Source organism: Dermacentor silvarum, chromosome 3, assembly GCF_013339745.2.
Source record: "Dermacentor silvarum isolate Dsil-2018 chromosome 3, BIME_Dsil_1.4, whole genome shotgun sequence".
Taxonomy (NCBI): Eukaryota; Metazoa; Arthropoda; class Arachnida; order Ixodida; family Ixodidae; genus Dermacentor; species Dermacentor silvarum.
The window spans coordinates 229,423,705-229,440,612 of record NC_051156.1 but is presented as its reverse complement, the minus strand read 5'-3'; the positions used below and the strand labels follow the sequence as shown (position 1 = coordinate 229,440,612).

Genomic DNA, 16,908 nt, shown 5'->3' with positions numbered 1-16,908 from the left:
AAAGAGCTGGAACCAGCAAGGGGTGCGCCAGCCGGAGGGGAGCGCTTGGCCTTTGCTGTTTTCTTTTTCTTATGTTTTTTCGTTGCAACATTTGTGGCTGGCCGCTCGTTCGCCAGCAGCAGAGCCGGATGGAGGAGTGAAAGGCTTCCGCTTTGAATCGGGAAGGGCACCGAGGCCCTTCGACTGCTCGCTGTCTCGGCCACGCTTCCGGGAGGTTGACTCGTCCATGACCTTCTCGTCGGAGGTCACGGGGAGCTCCACCGTGACTAGCTCGAAGGTATCCGTGGGCTGCAGTGCCGCGGGAGCTGGAGGGGTCAGGGGGAGATCATTTGGGACCTCTCCCGATGGGACCGGAACATCGGCGACAGACGCAGCCAGGGCAGATCGGCGCCGGGTGGCCGCGCCGCGCTTCGCCAACCACTGGTCGACGATATCCGCAGCCCTTGCCCGTGCGGCATCGCGATGCCGACGCTCAAGGCCCAAGGGCTGCGGCATGTGGACCGTCGCACTTGCCGAACGCCGATGCCCTTGCTGGGAGGTCGGCAGGAGGGAGCCGCGAAGTCCGCCATGTCGCGTGGGCCCTGTGGGACACGGGAACGGGCTACCGCAGGCTGCACTAACACCGCGCGACTACGTTCACGAGAGAAGGCCGTCGCTTACGTAGTGCACAAAATGGGGCCGTATTCTGAAACGTTCCACTTCGGCGAAATTTCTTTTTTCTCTTTCAGGCGCGCGCTGATTGGCTGGTTGAGCAAAATTGAATGACGTCGGGCTCGACCAGCCAATCAGCTCATCCAATTTTGCTACAACAGCCAATCATCGCGCGGCTGAAGGAGAAAAAGAAATTTCGCCGAAGAGGAACGTTTCAGAATACGGCCCATGCACGCGGTACAGCACGGGGAGCAAGTACGACACGCACCCGCGGCGCGCGGACACCTGACACTCGAGGCGTACGCACAGCGGCCAACACGTGGCACGTGTAAATCGCAAAACACTCGGGCATGTGCAATTCCAGCAGGCCGGCGAGCGCGTTGCTCGCGGATAATCCAAGCGCAAGCTTGGAGGTGATGGCCGAAGTCTTTCTCGTGCCACGGCCGCTCGATGAACGTGAGGCCTAGCGGTCCGCGTTCGGCTCGAAGCAGGAAAGAGTTCTGGACTTGAAGATAGGGCCAGAATTGGCCGTGAAATGGTGGAAACGGGTGTAAAACACCTTCACTGACCGATTGCAGCTGGAGTCAGATCATTCTGGGTCGAAAAACCGCCTTTCCGAGTTGAAATTTGCGGGGCCGATGTTGAAGGCGTCCGCTCGCTCCGCCGGTCCTTCCTGCCTCCATATCAGTCTGCACGGTGATAGATCAACACCACCTAAACTAGGAAAAGGCCTGCGCAAGTCCTCATCTCCACAGCGTCTACGTCACCACTATGAGATCTCCGGGATTTCGGCGACAGCGCCGGCACAGCGCACGCACCAGCGCAGTCCGGCACGACTCGGCATGCATGTGGTAAGTACACTGTGGTAAGCACACGTTTTCGCTTGCTTCCCGGCAGGCATGCTTCTCGCGAGAACAGGGCCTACTTAATTGTATTACATGATGATTACAACCGTTACAACGTGCTATGCGCTTCAAGGAGCGAAAGCGGAACAAATGACTCTGATGCGCTGTGCTTCCGTGTCATTTGTTCTGTCTTCGTGTCGTAAAATGAGTAGTGCACTGCAAGCCCCAATTGTACTTCTGTTTAACCAGAAATTGATTTATCGCCATGTAGTCTCGAGTAAAACTGTCTCTACCGAACAGACGATGTGGATGGCGTAGTTACGATACGACATGTGAAGCGTCCGCCATGCCTTGAGTGCAGAACAAACAATGGCTTTGCAGCACTAATTCACGTATATGCCGCGCGTGTTCGGTTCGAACGCGAGGAAAACGCGGACGGCGTCGACAACAGTTCTGCGCGTTGCTGGTGCCGCTACAAGTTCTTCATTCCACGACATTTTGCATAGTTAATGGTACAGTATGTGCGGTTTAACGTCCCAAAGCGTGATCTACTATGTAAGCCAGCATTATTGATGGCTGTGTAATCGTGGTTGCCGTACTGAACCAGAGAAATAGAGCAAAAGCCACTGCCTTATCTGTATAAGCGGCTCGCTGCGATCTTATTGTGCAAAGCGCCGCTTTCGTCTTATACTGCGTTTTTTGTGCTTTTATTACAGGTCTGTGAACATCACTTCCTTGAAAGTTACTTCGTAGACTCCGCGAGCTACACCAACAGCATGACTGGGAAAGTGCCCTTCAAGCTGAGGTGATTGAAGTCTGCTGCATTCCCAAGCGTATTTCCCAATTGCCCTGCATACTTGTCTCGCCAAGAAACTACAGCATGGGAGAGCCCAGAAGAAAAGCGCTCTCGTCTGGACACCGAATCATTACAGGAAGCAATACTATTGTCAGTGCAGTCCCACGCAACGGAAGAAAAGAAGAAAGTCATCGCCTCATTCAAAGACCTGTTGACAGCAGTAAGTGGACTCTCTGTTACTGATTTCTGGACCAAGGTGGTCACTCAAAGACAAGTACTCTTCCAGAGCTTCAACGACCAAGATTCCCCAGTTGTGCGTTGTGCAGTCACAGTGTCCTCCGACCTTTCTTTAGCAGTGTACGTTGGTGAAATGAGGTTAGAAAACCTAGGTTCGTTTGTGCTTCCTGCGACACTCTCTGACTTGAGAACACTTTACAAAGTTATAGGTGACATGGAAGATGTCATGAAGAATTCTGCAAAGAATGCTGCAAGAGAATTCTGCAAGAGATTCTGCTGAAGCGTGTTGTAGCCCTCCTGGAGCAACTGTCGTCTTCAACTCTCCCGCACGAGTGGCAAGTGCAAGTGGTCAGATTCGTGACACAGCAACTTCAGGTTCTCCGAAGCAAGGCATCGACTTACCCAGCTGACTTTCTTGTGTTCTGCAGCCTTATGTACACACTATCACCACATGCATACAGATTTATCAGACGCACGGTAAAGCGAAAGCTCCCACATCTCAACACAATTAGACGAATTTGTGCTTCTTGCCATGCTAGCGCATCCACAGAGCAGCAAGAGGCTTCTTTCCTTTCTTACGCAAGGAGGCTGGCATCAACACTGAAAGACCATGAGTGCTTTGTGACGCTTATGATGGACGAGATCCAGCTGCAGGCATCATTTCAGTACAAGGGTGAATATGTGACAGGTGCGGCGGCGAACAAAGAAAACGCAGCAAAGATAGCATATGTCTTCATGATACAGAGCTTATTATCATCTAACAAAGACGTTGTGCATATACTTCCAGTGGCACAGACAGAAGCGAAGCAGCTGCATGAATTTCTCGATCTGCTGATTAGGCACTTGGAAAACATTGGAATACGAGTGGTTGCTGTGGCGTCTGGCAACAACTCGATCAACCGCAAAGCCATGTCATTTTTTTGCTGATCCTCCTAAGGTGAGCATTGTTTACCGGCACCCATCAGACCCATCAAGGCCCTTCTTTTTTTATTTTGGATGCGGTTCATATCCTAAAGTGCATCCGAAATAACTGGCTGGATCAGCGTAATTGTCTAAGGCGCATCTTCTTTCCAGATTTCAGTGCCTTCTCGGAAAGCCCATCTGTGCTGACAGCCTCCTTTAACACACTATGCAAGTTGCATGAAGGAGAAAAAAAAAGAGTTCTTGCGACTCGCTGCAACTTTGTCCCTCAAGGCACTAAATCCATTCAATCTACAGCGGCATAATGTAAAGCTTGCACTCAGGATCTTCAATTGTTCGACTAATGCAGCACTAAGAAGCACCAAAGTAGCACTTGAGCATACAACTGGAACATTAGAATTTATTAACATTCTCTTGACATGGTGGAATATAGTTAATGTCAAGACACCATTCAAAGGCCAGCTCCTCCGAGACTCATTTCAAGAACCCATAAGTACACTGAATTGCCGCCAGATTGACTATCTGAACAATATTGTGGATTTATTGAACCACTGGCAGAGCCTGAAGCATGATGCTGGCAAGTTAACTCGTGAAACGCACATGGCACTGCGTCCTACCTACATGCTCTTGTTGATGTGTCCACATACTGCACTGAGGAACTCGGGTTCAAATATGTGGTACTAGGGAAGTTTCAAACCGACAGCTTGGAGGACCGCTTTGGCAGATACAGATAGCTGTCTGGTGTGCAGTATCACGTTTTAATGTAAGATTTATGAACCTGAGCAGAAACTGAGACTCCAAAAGCTTCTTGAGCTTCCCGACCTGGTTTCCGTTGCACCTTGTGTTCCCACCGCTGATCTGCAAGTTCTCGTCAAGCAATTTGATGTTGCAGTGACGAACGATGATGTGAAGCAAAAGGAGGCACTGCTGCCAGCTATCACATATGTAGCTGAATATTGTGCGCGCACTGCAGTGAATAAACTTGTCTGCTCTTCCTGCCGAGAGAGAGAGAAAGCACTTTATTTGCACCCGTCAGAGAGTATGGGTGATCGGGGTGAGACGCAGCTCCCCCGTTCACCGTCTACCTCCTCCCTAGACGTCGGCCGGAATCAGTTGGCTTCCGGCGGCGGCCTGGGCTTGCCGAGAATACTTGATTGTCGAGAATCGGAGCATTGAACTCGAAGTTGATGTGCTCATAGCAAATGCAACCCGAGGTGGACTGAAATTTCCACAAGCAGTAGTTGTGCATGCCGTACTGACCATGGAAATTGTACTTGATAACCTGAGAAGTGCGAAGTACACATCAAAATATTTTGCTTATCCAAAACAAAAAGAAATTCTTTTAGGCCTCACGACTTCCCTTGTCGAATGCAATGAAGACCTGGAACTAAAGTTTCCTTCTCCCCTCTTTAGATTTGTTTTTAGCACAGAGTGCTCCAAGCTCGCGTGACCAGCTTACTTGGTTCGGAAACTTCTCTTCAGCTGCCGCCGTCGTCGTTTCTCCTCTTCCATCAGAGATGGGACGCCATAGACGTTTGCACTTCGACTTTATGTACATATTTTATGCACCGACAGTTATTTACAGGGAGTCTGACGTAACACTCGACATGGCCGATAGTGCATAACACCGCTCGTACGTCCAGACCCTTAGTTTACACTGGAACCGGCGCCTTAACTCGGCAGAGCTGACAGTGCAGAGCACCTTTCCTGCGTCCAGAACCATCGTGAGGGGTCGGGAGCCCGGTTTTAACCTTTCGGCTGCTCCTCCCAAATCCCCTCACGACAAATCACGACCCCACAGTGACCTGATTGGGTCAACTGGGCTGTCACTCACTCGTCACTACTTTTCTCACTCTCTCCCTGTGTTTCTCGAAACATTCAGAGAGAGAGGGAGAAAAAGAAAACAACAAACAAGAAATAAACAAATAACGCACAAACACTTCCACTCCGCGACATGTTAAAACATCCCGGCGCTTCCCCCAGAACACTGTCGGTGAAAGAAGCACCCGAGTCGCTCCGTTCTCGTTCCTTAATTGGAAGTTACACACGGCATGCCGTAAAGGGCACCGCGCCGAAGCGCGCCCATCGATGCACAATACCGTCCCGCACGCGGTACATTTCCGGCGGGCCCATAAAACTGTCATCTCAAAGACGGACTGCGCCTCTGATGCCAGCCCGTCGCTCCCAAGCCCGCGCGTCGGGTTACTCGACAACACCGGAAGTGGCTTCCTTGCAACCGAGGCATGCCCATTGACACCCTAATGATGTTTTGCAGGCGGTCCGCCTAAAAGCTCCGCTGTTAAGCAGCGTCTAGGCGCGGAGTCTTGCGTAGCTATCGCACAGCTGGTATGCGGTTGCTAGGCAACGCAGTGACGTCATAGCTCGGCGAGGTTTTGCGGCTCGCGGCACAACTTGCGGCCGGCTTAAATAGCTCCGCTGTTAAATACGATAACTTCGTCCAGGTAGCAAAGGCATATGGACCACCTGATACCTCGAAGAAGAGAATCCATCATGCGCTCCTAAGTAGCAGGAGCGTTACATAGCCCAAAACAGATCATTTTAAATTGATAGAGGCCGTCAGGAGTCTCATATGCCGACATATATGGGAGCGCGTGCGCGCTACTAGTCGCCACCCTTTGAGCCCCCCCACACACACCCTCCACTGAAAGGATACTTTAAAGGGACACTAAAGAGAAACAGGAAGTTCAGCTGGAATAAAAGAGGGACCTTCAGGAATGCATGCCGTTTTTGTTGGGTGCAAAAATATGAGTTATTAGCGGAGAAATTCGTAAACAAAGACCAAATATCTCTTCCTCAATTTCTCTCACCCTAGATTTGGCGCTGAAGCAGTGTCGTCACAGATTGCATTGCTCTCAGCGATTCAGAATGCGCCGTGATACGTCACCGCTTGCGTAAACGGCCGAGGCGCTGGGCTGGATGCATCATGGCTGCATGCATGGTCGCTGCATTTGCGTTCGCCGCGATGGATACCGTAGCTGCCGCTGAACCTTGCAACGAAGAGCTCGCCAGGAAAGCAGGACTGCATTTCAGCGATATTCAGTGAAACGGAGCGCGAAATGATCCTCTGTGCTCGAGCGGTAGGTGTTTCCGCGTGCGATGGCGGTGAGCCGCCGGCCGCGCCAGCGGAATGCAGAGCTTCATTTTCGTCGACGGGAGGCGAAGCGTCCGGTCCGCCAGGCGACGATGTTCCCGACAGAACAAGCGTAGAAAGTTGTGCACGTACTCGGTATGGTTATTTCGTGGCTTTATTTAATGACATTCAGCACTCACCGAGCCGCCAGTTTGCTACTGCAGGGGCACCAGTAGGAGGTTTGATGAAGGCCGCATTGAGGGAAAAGCTGCTCGAGAAAGGACTGGCCTCTGGGGCACGCCAAGATACTTTCCGAGGGCAAGATTATACACATAATCCGAGGGCGAGAAATGCAGAGAGCACACCATCGGTTTCTCTGGCTCTCTTGCCGTTTTATCATCGGCAGAGCACTGAGCCATTGCGAACGCCGGGAAGTCGGGGCTCTCCGAGCGACGCCACATGAAAGGACACAATCGAGTCAACACTGCCGCTGCCCCTGATCAAGCGCCTTGGGCCATTTATACAGCCCTCAACACTACACACACGAGGCATTTTCTGGCTGTTTCCCGCGAAGTCAACGTTTTTCGAGCCACGCAACACGCAACCAAACACCGTAGAGCGGAACAGGCGCGCGCGACGATGCATTGACCAAAAACGAAACTACGAAACTATCACGGCCGCATGTATCGCCATGCCATTTTTTCTTATTTATTTAATTTTCTGCTAAACTTGTACTTCCTCGCTTGAAACGGTTTAAAAAGTTGGCAAATGCTGTTTATGTACGTTTAAGGTGTATTTCATTTTGCATATTATTAACAGCGATAAATCGCTCTCGACCAATCGCGACCGGCCTGCGTTTGTAATCTCCGACGTCACATCACGTAGTGCGGGAATTTCGAAGGGGCGTCAGCACCTATTCTTCAGTTTTTCGCTATTTATCTGTTTGCAGTAAGAATGGTATGGCTGTGATCGTGAAAGGACAATCTACCATTTAAGCTCAACTTCCGGTTTCTCTTTAGTGTCCCTTTAAGCACTGGTTGCGTGTGCTCTTTTCAACGCCAGTGGTCCGCGAGTTCCGCGGCGCGGGCTTTGCGCCGCCTGCTTCGAGAGATGGCGCCACGCTGTGTGACCAGGCCGGAAGCGCCCCGGCCCGCCGCGGATGGTTGTGTGGCGTGGTGTGGTGGGGTGTGCCCTTGCCAACTTGCACTTTACCCATTTTAAGATTGTGGCTAGTATCATCTCCATCCAATCTGCTTTCCTGGTAGCCATTTCATGCTTACATCTACCCTCGATTACGGGAGAACCAACATTTATCTTGCATCTTTTCGCAAGCCCTCCCCTACTTTCCTACATATGCAGAAGGTAACGACTGACAACTGGCGTATCTGCCGTTGTCGTTAATTGCTGAGAGGTGTTCTTATGTGCTTCTTTGTGGCCAGATCCAGCGCCACAGCTTGTACGCTCGTAAGATTACATATCCTCGTCAAGAAGTACAAAATAAACAAATTTGCAGAGCGCTGATTCTCTTTAGGTGAACATTTTCAATAAAATTGTGTGTGCGAATGAGAAAACACTGCACAACGGCGCAATGCTCACTGACGGCTTCGCTGACAGCCAGCGATAGGGCCGTATACGCCTAGCTCGGCGGATGCCGCGGCCGACGGCGCTTGCGATCCAGCCCGAGTTCGTCGAAGAGTGTTTATTTTTGCTAACACGATTAACGCTGTACAGTCCCAGCGGAAAACGATCAGCACAAATGACTGGTGGCTGGAGCGGAAAAATCGCGACACGCGGCGCTGTTCCCGAGCGCGCCGATAGCGAGAGTGCAAGGTACATGTGCCTTAGTACTAGGCGCACCGGAATCTTTGAAGCACTAGGCGCATAGGGTGATAAACTATTGCGCCGTAGTCAAGGCGTGATCGTATCAGACTCTTATACAAGCTCAGGAGGCATCGCCTTTCACTTCTCCAGGATGTGCATGACAGAAACTTCAGTAGATTAACAGGTTTGAGACATTTCTCTTCAACATGTTTCAGGTGAGGGATGAAAGTTAGTTTAGAATATAAGAATATACCTAAACATTTATGCTGAGAGCTTACAGATAGACATTCTCCATTGAGAGAAATATCGGGACCCGGTAATATTCCTCTCTTGTTTGAGAAGAGCATGCAGGTATTTTCTGTGGGTTTAGACTAAATTCATTCTTATCCGCCCACTTACATAGTTTGTTTAGGCCAAGCTGTACCTCCACCTGAATCACTGAATCCATGAACAGCAACAGGGGCGTCAGGTACGGGACCAGGAAGACAGCAGTTTAGGCAAAGTAGCTGCATAAACAACCGTATACGATTAGGCATGTTGTCTATCCAGCCGCTGCCTTGCCTACTGAAGATGGGAGCCGCGTTAAGCCCATTTGAGTATTCTATGAATGTCGTCACGGGCCAGCGACAATCCATGAATGTATCCTTCCAGGTGACGTCATAAAAGTGAGAAGCGACCAGTGCATCGACAGGTATGCTGCCGCATTCACCGAGGCTCTCACACTCTTGGGTGACAGGGCTGTCCATCAGCTAACAGTCATGAGTCGGTGAAGACGAATATGGCTTTGTGCTTTTTGCGGTTGCGTGGCGCGTGGAATCGTTGAAGCCGGGCAGAGCAGCAGGGGCGTCGAGCACGGGACCAGGAAAGCAGCAGTTTAGGGAAAGTAACTGCGTAAACAACAGTATACGATTAGGCATGTTGTCGATCCAGCCGCTGCCTTGCCTACTATTTTGTAAAAATAAAACACAACCTGCTGAAGTGCCGACCACGCGGCTAACACAAACGCTGTACCTTTCGCTGAAAGGTTAAACCATGTTGACGGTCTTCCTTTCCCACTCTACTTTTGTAGCCTGCACGGCTACAATGCCCAAGTTCTTCTTCAGCATCAACCACTTCAACTGGTACTGCCTTCTCTTGCTATCGAGGCCTCGCACGTTATGTGTGACAACTCATAGGGGGTTGCGAAGTCAGGCCGTCATGAATGTGAGAGCACGCCGACAATGGCGAGCTTTCCGGCCCGGAACTGCCTTGATGCCAGCGCCGAGACATGGTATTGGGGCACCCTACCCGGTACAAGCCCTGCCGTCGAATCCTCGACGGAGCGGGAAAGCGAAGCTGACCAGAATACGGCAGCGTATACTTCCCTTTTTTTCCCGGTCGTAACTTTTCACTCTCGCGCTCCGACCGATTCCGCCGCTGGCCACATGGTGCGTCCTCCTCCTTCTCGCGACCTCTTCGGCATACACCACGTCGCTTGACACCTCGGCTGCTGCCGGCATTTTACTGGGGTCTTCTTCACGAGCGTCCTCTTTCTTCTCTTCCTGTGTGGTGGTCGTAGGGACTTCAGCAGCGTCGCAGTCTCTAACTTTGGCTCGACTTTGTCATCTTGACGGGAGTAGCATTTGCGATGAGTTCGCTGTCTTCTATGCCTCTTCTTCGCCCATAAGGTGGCTGGCATCCGCTTCGTTTCTGCCAGCCACTCTTGCGCATGGTGCGAGGTAGTCGGCGACACTTGTTGCACTGCGGCGTTCGATATTCGCAACGCATGTGTCCCTTGATCTTGGAGGGAAAACACGTCGGAGCTCGACCTGGGACAACCAGGAGCGCAACTCTATCATTAAACTTGAACACGTCCGGCACTGATTCAAGGGTAACGAGATCCCGAAACACCATCCGCATGACACGGGTAGTGAATTCCACCAGCTCGAAGCCAGCAGCAACCCCCTACGGATGTCGGTAACCTCGCCATACTCACTTAACGCCTTGTGTAGATCTTCATTGGTCTCGTAGAACTGGATCCAATCAACCTTTGCGGTGACCTCACAGAATCTATCCAACACCTCCTAGGATAGAAGGCATGTGCGTGGCTGCGTGACGTCACCGCAGTGAGATCAACCTAAAAGTCGGCTTCATCGAACGTGATCGCGGTTTTAACGCGAAAGCGTTAAGGGCCCCATGCCGCAGAAAATCCGGCGTCGGCGTGGATGTCGACGTCGGATTATCTGCGGCCTCCGGGAATCGCGCCGCTTGGCCAAACAAGAATACAATCGCCGGCGTCGAGCTGATCCTGCACAGAGAGCCGAGGAAGCCTTAGCCAAGCGACGGCGCAGAGTCGAAGATCCCGAATACGCCGATCGAGAAAGGGGAGGAAGGCGGATCTGTATGCGGAACATGCGCGGAAACCCAGAAAACAGAGAAGCCGAGGTTGTGTCCTCTCCGAGGTCCTGTGTTGTGTCTGGTGTTTCGCAAGGAAGCGTGTTAGGTCCTGTTTTATGCTTGATCTTCTTAATTACTTGCCTAGTAATATTAGTGCTCCTGTCAGGCGTTTTGTTGATGATTTTGTGATGTACAATAGAACTCTAAATGGTAATGATCAGTTCGATCTACAGTCTAGTTAGCAAAAATTTAAAAAAAAGGGTGTGACGACTGGCAGATGCAACGATGCAACTGAACGCAACTAAATATGTCATGTACATAACCAGAACGAGAGAAATTTTGGAATATCCTTACAATTTAACTAGTGCAACCATTAGCAGAGTCGATAAACCTATCTAGGAAAAACATTCACTTCGGACCTCAAGTGGATTCAACACGTTGACCTTGTATGACGCTCTGGAGACTTAGGTGGAATATAAGTGGGTCGACACCTTAGGTAAAAATCCTTGCCTATAAATCTTTTAACACGTCATATCATGGACTATGCTATAATTGTATGGAATCCCTATACTAAATCCAATCCTAAAAATTTTGATAGAGTCCAGAGGTTAGCATCAAGGTTCATATTTTACAAGTATCGTTACAGCCAATTTCCCACTGAACTATGTAAGCTTGCCGACTTACCTCCGTTAGATTTGCGTACTGGGTATGAGCTACTGAAATATATTTACTTCATCATTAATAGGAATTCCATTTTCAGGTATGGAGTGGCGCCTGAATCGGCAAAAAAATATCGTCGAGAGCTAGTAGGGCTATACTAGTCAAGGTACAACCAAATTAGGAAGGCCCACTAAGCTTCAACAAAGTCACTCCCTCACCAGAACAGGAATTGGCCTCCCTGGTGCAGCATTCGGCCGCTACCTCCCAAATGACTCGTACAATTTACCCATGGCCCTCAGTCCCCAGCGGCTGCGGAGCACCTGATCAAGGCGTCGGTCAGACCTGCGACGCGGCAGAGGGTGCTAAGAATCTCTGGGTCCGGACAGACCGCCACTGGAAACTGAACCTGGCAACGTTCAACACTCGCACCCTATCGAGTAAGGCTAGTTTAGCAGGGCTATTTGAAGAATTATCAGGTATTGCCTGGGATATTATTGGCCTTAGTGTGGTTAGAAGAACTGGTGAGGCCTATACAGTACTGACTAACGGCCGACAGAGGTCGACAGAGGTACTGGCTAACGGACTGACAGAGGTCTTCCAGATAAGAGAGAATTCGGGGTAGGATTTCTAGTCCATAAGCGCATAGCGGGCAACATTAATGAATTCTACAGGATTAATGATAGGGTAGCAGTTGTCGTAATAAAGCTTAATAGGAGGTATAGAATGAAGGTAGTACAAGCCTACGCCCAAACTCCAGTTATGATGATGAAGAAATAGAACAGTTTTATGAAGATGTTGAATTAGCAATGAGGAAGGTGCAAACTTAGTATACTGTAGAAATAGCGACTTCAATGCAAAAGTGGGGGGAAAGCAGGCTGGTGAGCAAGCAATTGGCAACTACGGCATCGATTCTAGGAACACTAGAATAGAGATGTTGGTAGAATTCGCTTAAAGAATAGGCTCCGAATAATGAATACCTTCTTCAGGAAGCGCAGCAACAGGAAGTGGACCTGGAAAAGCCCTAATGGAGAGACAAGGAATGAAATAGATTTCATACTCTCTGCCGATCCCAGCATAGTGCAGGATGTAGAAGTGTTAGGTAGGATAAAGTGCAGTGACCATAGGTTAGTGAGGTCTAGGATTTCTTTCAAGTTGAAGAGAGAAAGAATAAAATTGGTCAAGAAGAAACAGGCCAACCTAGAGGCAGTAAGGGTAAAAGCAGACCAATTTAGGCTGGTGCTCGCAAACAAATATGCAGCTTTAGAACAGGAAGATGAAGACAACATAGAGGTAATGAATTAAACCGTAACTAGGCTGATCTCAGAAGCAGCAATGGAAGTGGGGGGTAAGGCACCAAGGCAACCAGTAGGTAGCTTTCCCAAGTAACAAAGGACCTAATAAAGAAAGGGCAAAACATGAAAGTGGCAAACTCCAGAGATCAGATAGAATTCGCTGAACTGTCAAAACTTATCAGCATGAAGAAAGTAAGGGATATTCCAAATTATAACGTGGAAAAGACTGAGGAAGCAGTAAAATATGGACGCAGCATGAAATCAGTGAGAAGAAAACTTGGCATAGGACAAAGCAAAATGTATGCACTGAAATGTAAGCAGGGTAATATCGTCAGCTATTTCGATGACATAGTAAAAGCAGCGGAAGAATTCTACACTGACCTGTACAGTTCCCAGAGCAGTCAAGCTACTTTCATTCGAAGTAGTGATGAACAGGATACAGAGGCTCCTTCTATAACTAGCGATGAAGTTACAAGGGCCTTGAAAGACATGACCAGGGGAAAAGCTGCCGGATAAGATGCAATAACAGTCGATTTAATCAAGGATGGGGGAGATATCGTACTTGAAAAGCTTGCGGCCCTTTATACGCAATGCCTCACGACTTCAAATGTACCAGAAAACTGGAAGAACGCCAACATTATACTCATCCATAAGAAGGGAGACGTCAAATAATTGAAGAATTATAGACCCATTAGCTTGCTTTCAGTATTGTATAAAATATTCACCAAGATAATTTCCAATAGAATCAGGGCAACACTTGACTTCAGCCAACTAAGAGAACAGGCTGCCTTCAGGAAGGGATATTCTACGATGGATCATATCCATGTCATCAATCAGGTAACAGAAAAATCTGCAGAGTACAATCAACATCTCTATATGGCTTTCATAGATTATGAAAAAGCATTTGATTCAGTAGAGATACCAGCAGTCATAGGGGCACTGCGAAATCAAGGAGTACAGGAGGCGTACACGTGAATATCTTGGTAAATATCGACAAGGATTGCACAGCAATCTTGGTTCTCCACAAGAAAAGTAGAAAGACACCTATCAATAAAGTAGTCAGGCAAGGAAACACAATCTCTCCAATGGTATTCACTTCATGTTTAGAAAAAGTATTCAAGCTCTTAGACTGGGAAGACTTAGGAGTGAGGATCAACGGCGAATATCTCAACAACCTTCGGTTTGCAGATGACAATGTCCTATTCAGCAACAATGGGGAAGAATTACAGCTAATGATTGAGGACCTTAACCGAGAAAGTGTAAGAGTGGGGTTGAAGATTAACATGCAGCAGACAAAGATAATGTTAAATAACCTGGCAAGTGAACAAGAATTCAGGATCGCCAGTCAGCCTCTACTGTCTGTAAAGGAGTACGTTTATCTACGTCAAAACTCACAGGGGGCCCTGATCACGAGAAAGAAATTTACAGAAGAATAAAATTGGGTTGGAGTGCATACGGCAGGCATTGCCAAATCCTGACCGGGAGCTTACCACTGTCGTTGAAAAGAAAAGTGTACAATCATTGCATTCTACCGGTGCTAACATATGGGGCAGAAACTTGGAGGTTAACAAAGAAGCTCGAGTTCAAGTTAAGGACCGCACAAAGAGCCATGGAACAAAAAAATTTAGGCCTAAAGTTAAGAGGCAGGAAGAGAGCGGTGTGGATCAGAGAGCAAACGGGCATAGCCGATATTATAGTTGACATTAAGCAGAAAAAAATGTTGTCGCAGTTTCACCTGAAAGGCGAAGCATCAATTGCGATAGCAAATTTGTAGAGAGCTATACGGAGTAATGATATTAGCTTTATCAGCTGTATAAACTTGGACATGCAGCAGCACCGGCAACACGCAGAACTGTTGTCGACGCCGTCGGCGTTTTGCCCGCGTTCGCTCAAAATGTGTGCGGCGTTGGTGACTGTTGCCGGAGCCTCTGATATGATGATAAGTGGTTCTTGAGGGAAAGGGAAAGGTTGGCGCTATCTTCTGCAGCCCTTGAGGGAGCACGGCTCAGCGCCAAAATTGGCGCTGAGCCGTGCTCCCTCAAGGGCTGCAGAAGATAGCGCCAACCTTTCCCTTTCCCTCAAGAACCACTTATCATCATCATCAGCGCCAAAAGCCTCTGATATAAATAGGCACTTGGTGCCGCAGCTAAACGTCGCCTCCCTTCCCTCCCCCCCCCCTCCCCCATGGCCTCTCGCGCGTCGGAAGAAGGTGCATTTTCTCTACATATATGGTGATTGTAAAGGTGGAATGAGACGCCTACTTCTGCAGCCCTTAAGGGAGCACGGCGCAGAACGCGCGTTTGTTCTCCGCCGTGCGTTCATTCCCCGTGAAAGCGCGCGCCCCTCGCGCCCTTTCACTCGCACATACAGCGTTCGGCGCGCGGCGACGATTTCATCTCCATTGACGTCATACGGAACCTCACGGCGACGGCGACGGCAGAAATCTGCTTTTGAGTGTCCATATAATTGCTATCGCAATAAAATGGAGCTGGGCAGGCCATGTAATGCGTAGGATGGATAACCGGTGGACCATTATAGTTACAGAATTTGTTCCAAGAGAAGGGAAGCACAGTCGAGGACGGCAGCAAACTAGGTGGGGTGAAGAAGTTAGGAGATTTGCACGCGCAAGCTGGAATCAGCTGGCGCAAGGCAGGGTAATTGGAGATCACAGGGAGAAGCCTTCGTCCTGCAGTGGAAATAAATATAGGCTGATAATGATGATGATGATGATGATAATGATGCTTGTCGACTAACACATGTATTTCAATATATTAACAAATTAACCGTCCAGACACCGCCATAGCCAGCCACCTCAGATTAGAAATGATTGTTTTAAGTCCAGCTTTGTTCCTAGAGGTATTAAAGAATGAAATGCGCTCCTTGGCTGTCATATCAGCCTCATGTGTTGAAGAATTTTGGCAACGTGCGCACGATATTCTTGTTTGCGGATAACTAATAAGTAAATCCTAACTTTTCCAAAAGTGTAGCTATTTATTTTACTTATTTATTCTTGAGAGTAATTTATACAGTCCTTGGAATTTAAACTGATTTGCTTCTCTCCTAAGATGTCTGTGTTGTTCATTTAGTTGTTTTTTACCACACTGTATTCATTGTATGTGTTCGTACCTTCCACACCTGTAACGGCCCTCGGGCTGACAGTATTATTAAATAAAAAATAATAATTATAATCTTGACCTACGTTTTACCGCACAATCCCGAATGCCGAGGCCAGGCTGTGCTCTCAAAAAAATGTGACAGAGTATAAGGACGTTCCTAGCGTGTGCACGCTCAAGGTTTACCAAAAAATCCCAGCATTTCCTGGGCTAATCTTCTCAATTCGCCGAGCTGCTTCGTTGTGTTTCAGTTGAACGAAACTTGTTTTATTATACAAATATTGTGCCAACAAGCTTTGTTTTTTATGGAGCGTGCTTGCTTGCTTTAATAATGTTTATTTGTGCCATGTAGCCACCCTTACGAAAGCCCTGCTAAAGGGCTGCAGTATGCAAAAATAAATGCATAAAAATAACAAATTCTGCATTTACTCCTGTAGGGTGAACCATATCCTAATGGACTTCGAAAAATTCGGCAAGACATTCGACTGCCAGCTGGGCGATATTATGACGCCCCACTTCAAGTGCAGCACATGGTAGAAAAGAAACATGAAAGACAGACGGAGAAGGAAACACGTCGACACTGCTCTCGAAAACGCATGAAAAGAAGGCTACGTTCGTGAGATATTATTATAGCCTGTTCAATGCCGACTGCTTGTTGTTTTTCTGACTATGCACAGGGTACACAAAGCATGCACACTTTAATATCCAAGGAAATAAAAAAAAAAACGCTTAGCCTTACACTCGGCCGCGCAATGCTTGAAACAGCTAGCGAAGCTGGGCGATCGTAGCCCAGCATTTTCCGGAAGTGCGCGCGAACTTTTCATCTTATTACTCATTATGATGATAATTTCTTTTCGCGCGTCTCGGACTTACGGCCGTCACTGCGCGTTGCATAGCGCAGCTTGCAACACCGACACCGCGTTCCAATGCCGACACCGCGTTCCAGGAGACCCGCTCCGTGAATGCCTCTCTCTCTCTCGTTCTCATAGCGCGCAAAACCTCTTCACCTCGCAGAGCGCGAGCGTACGAACGCGTCAGCTGTGGATGAAGACGACGACGCTGGAACGCAATCATATGGTTCGCATAAATGCAGGGAGACGCTACC

General features: G+C 48.8%; 1 protein-coding gene across 1 annotated transcript in view; it reads left to right on the top strand.

The window, feature by feature from the left end:
- The window catches only part of LOC119445253 (uncharacterized), a 148,875-nt gene extending 132,418 nt beyond the window's left edge, over positions 1–16,457 (top strand). The window contains exon 8 of the mRNA XM_049664964.1: positions 16,241–16,457. Within this exon, the coding sequence (XP_049520921.1) occupies positions 16,241–16,423 (183 nt within the window). The 3' untranslated portion in view covers positions 16,424–16,457. The remainder of the gene's footprint in view (positions 1–16,240) is intronic.
- The last annotated feature ends 451 nt before the right edge of the window (positions 16,458–16,908 follow it).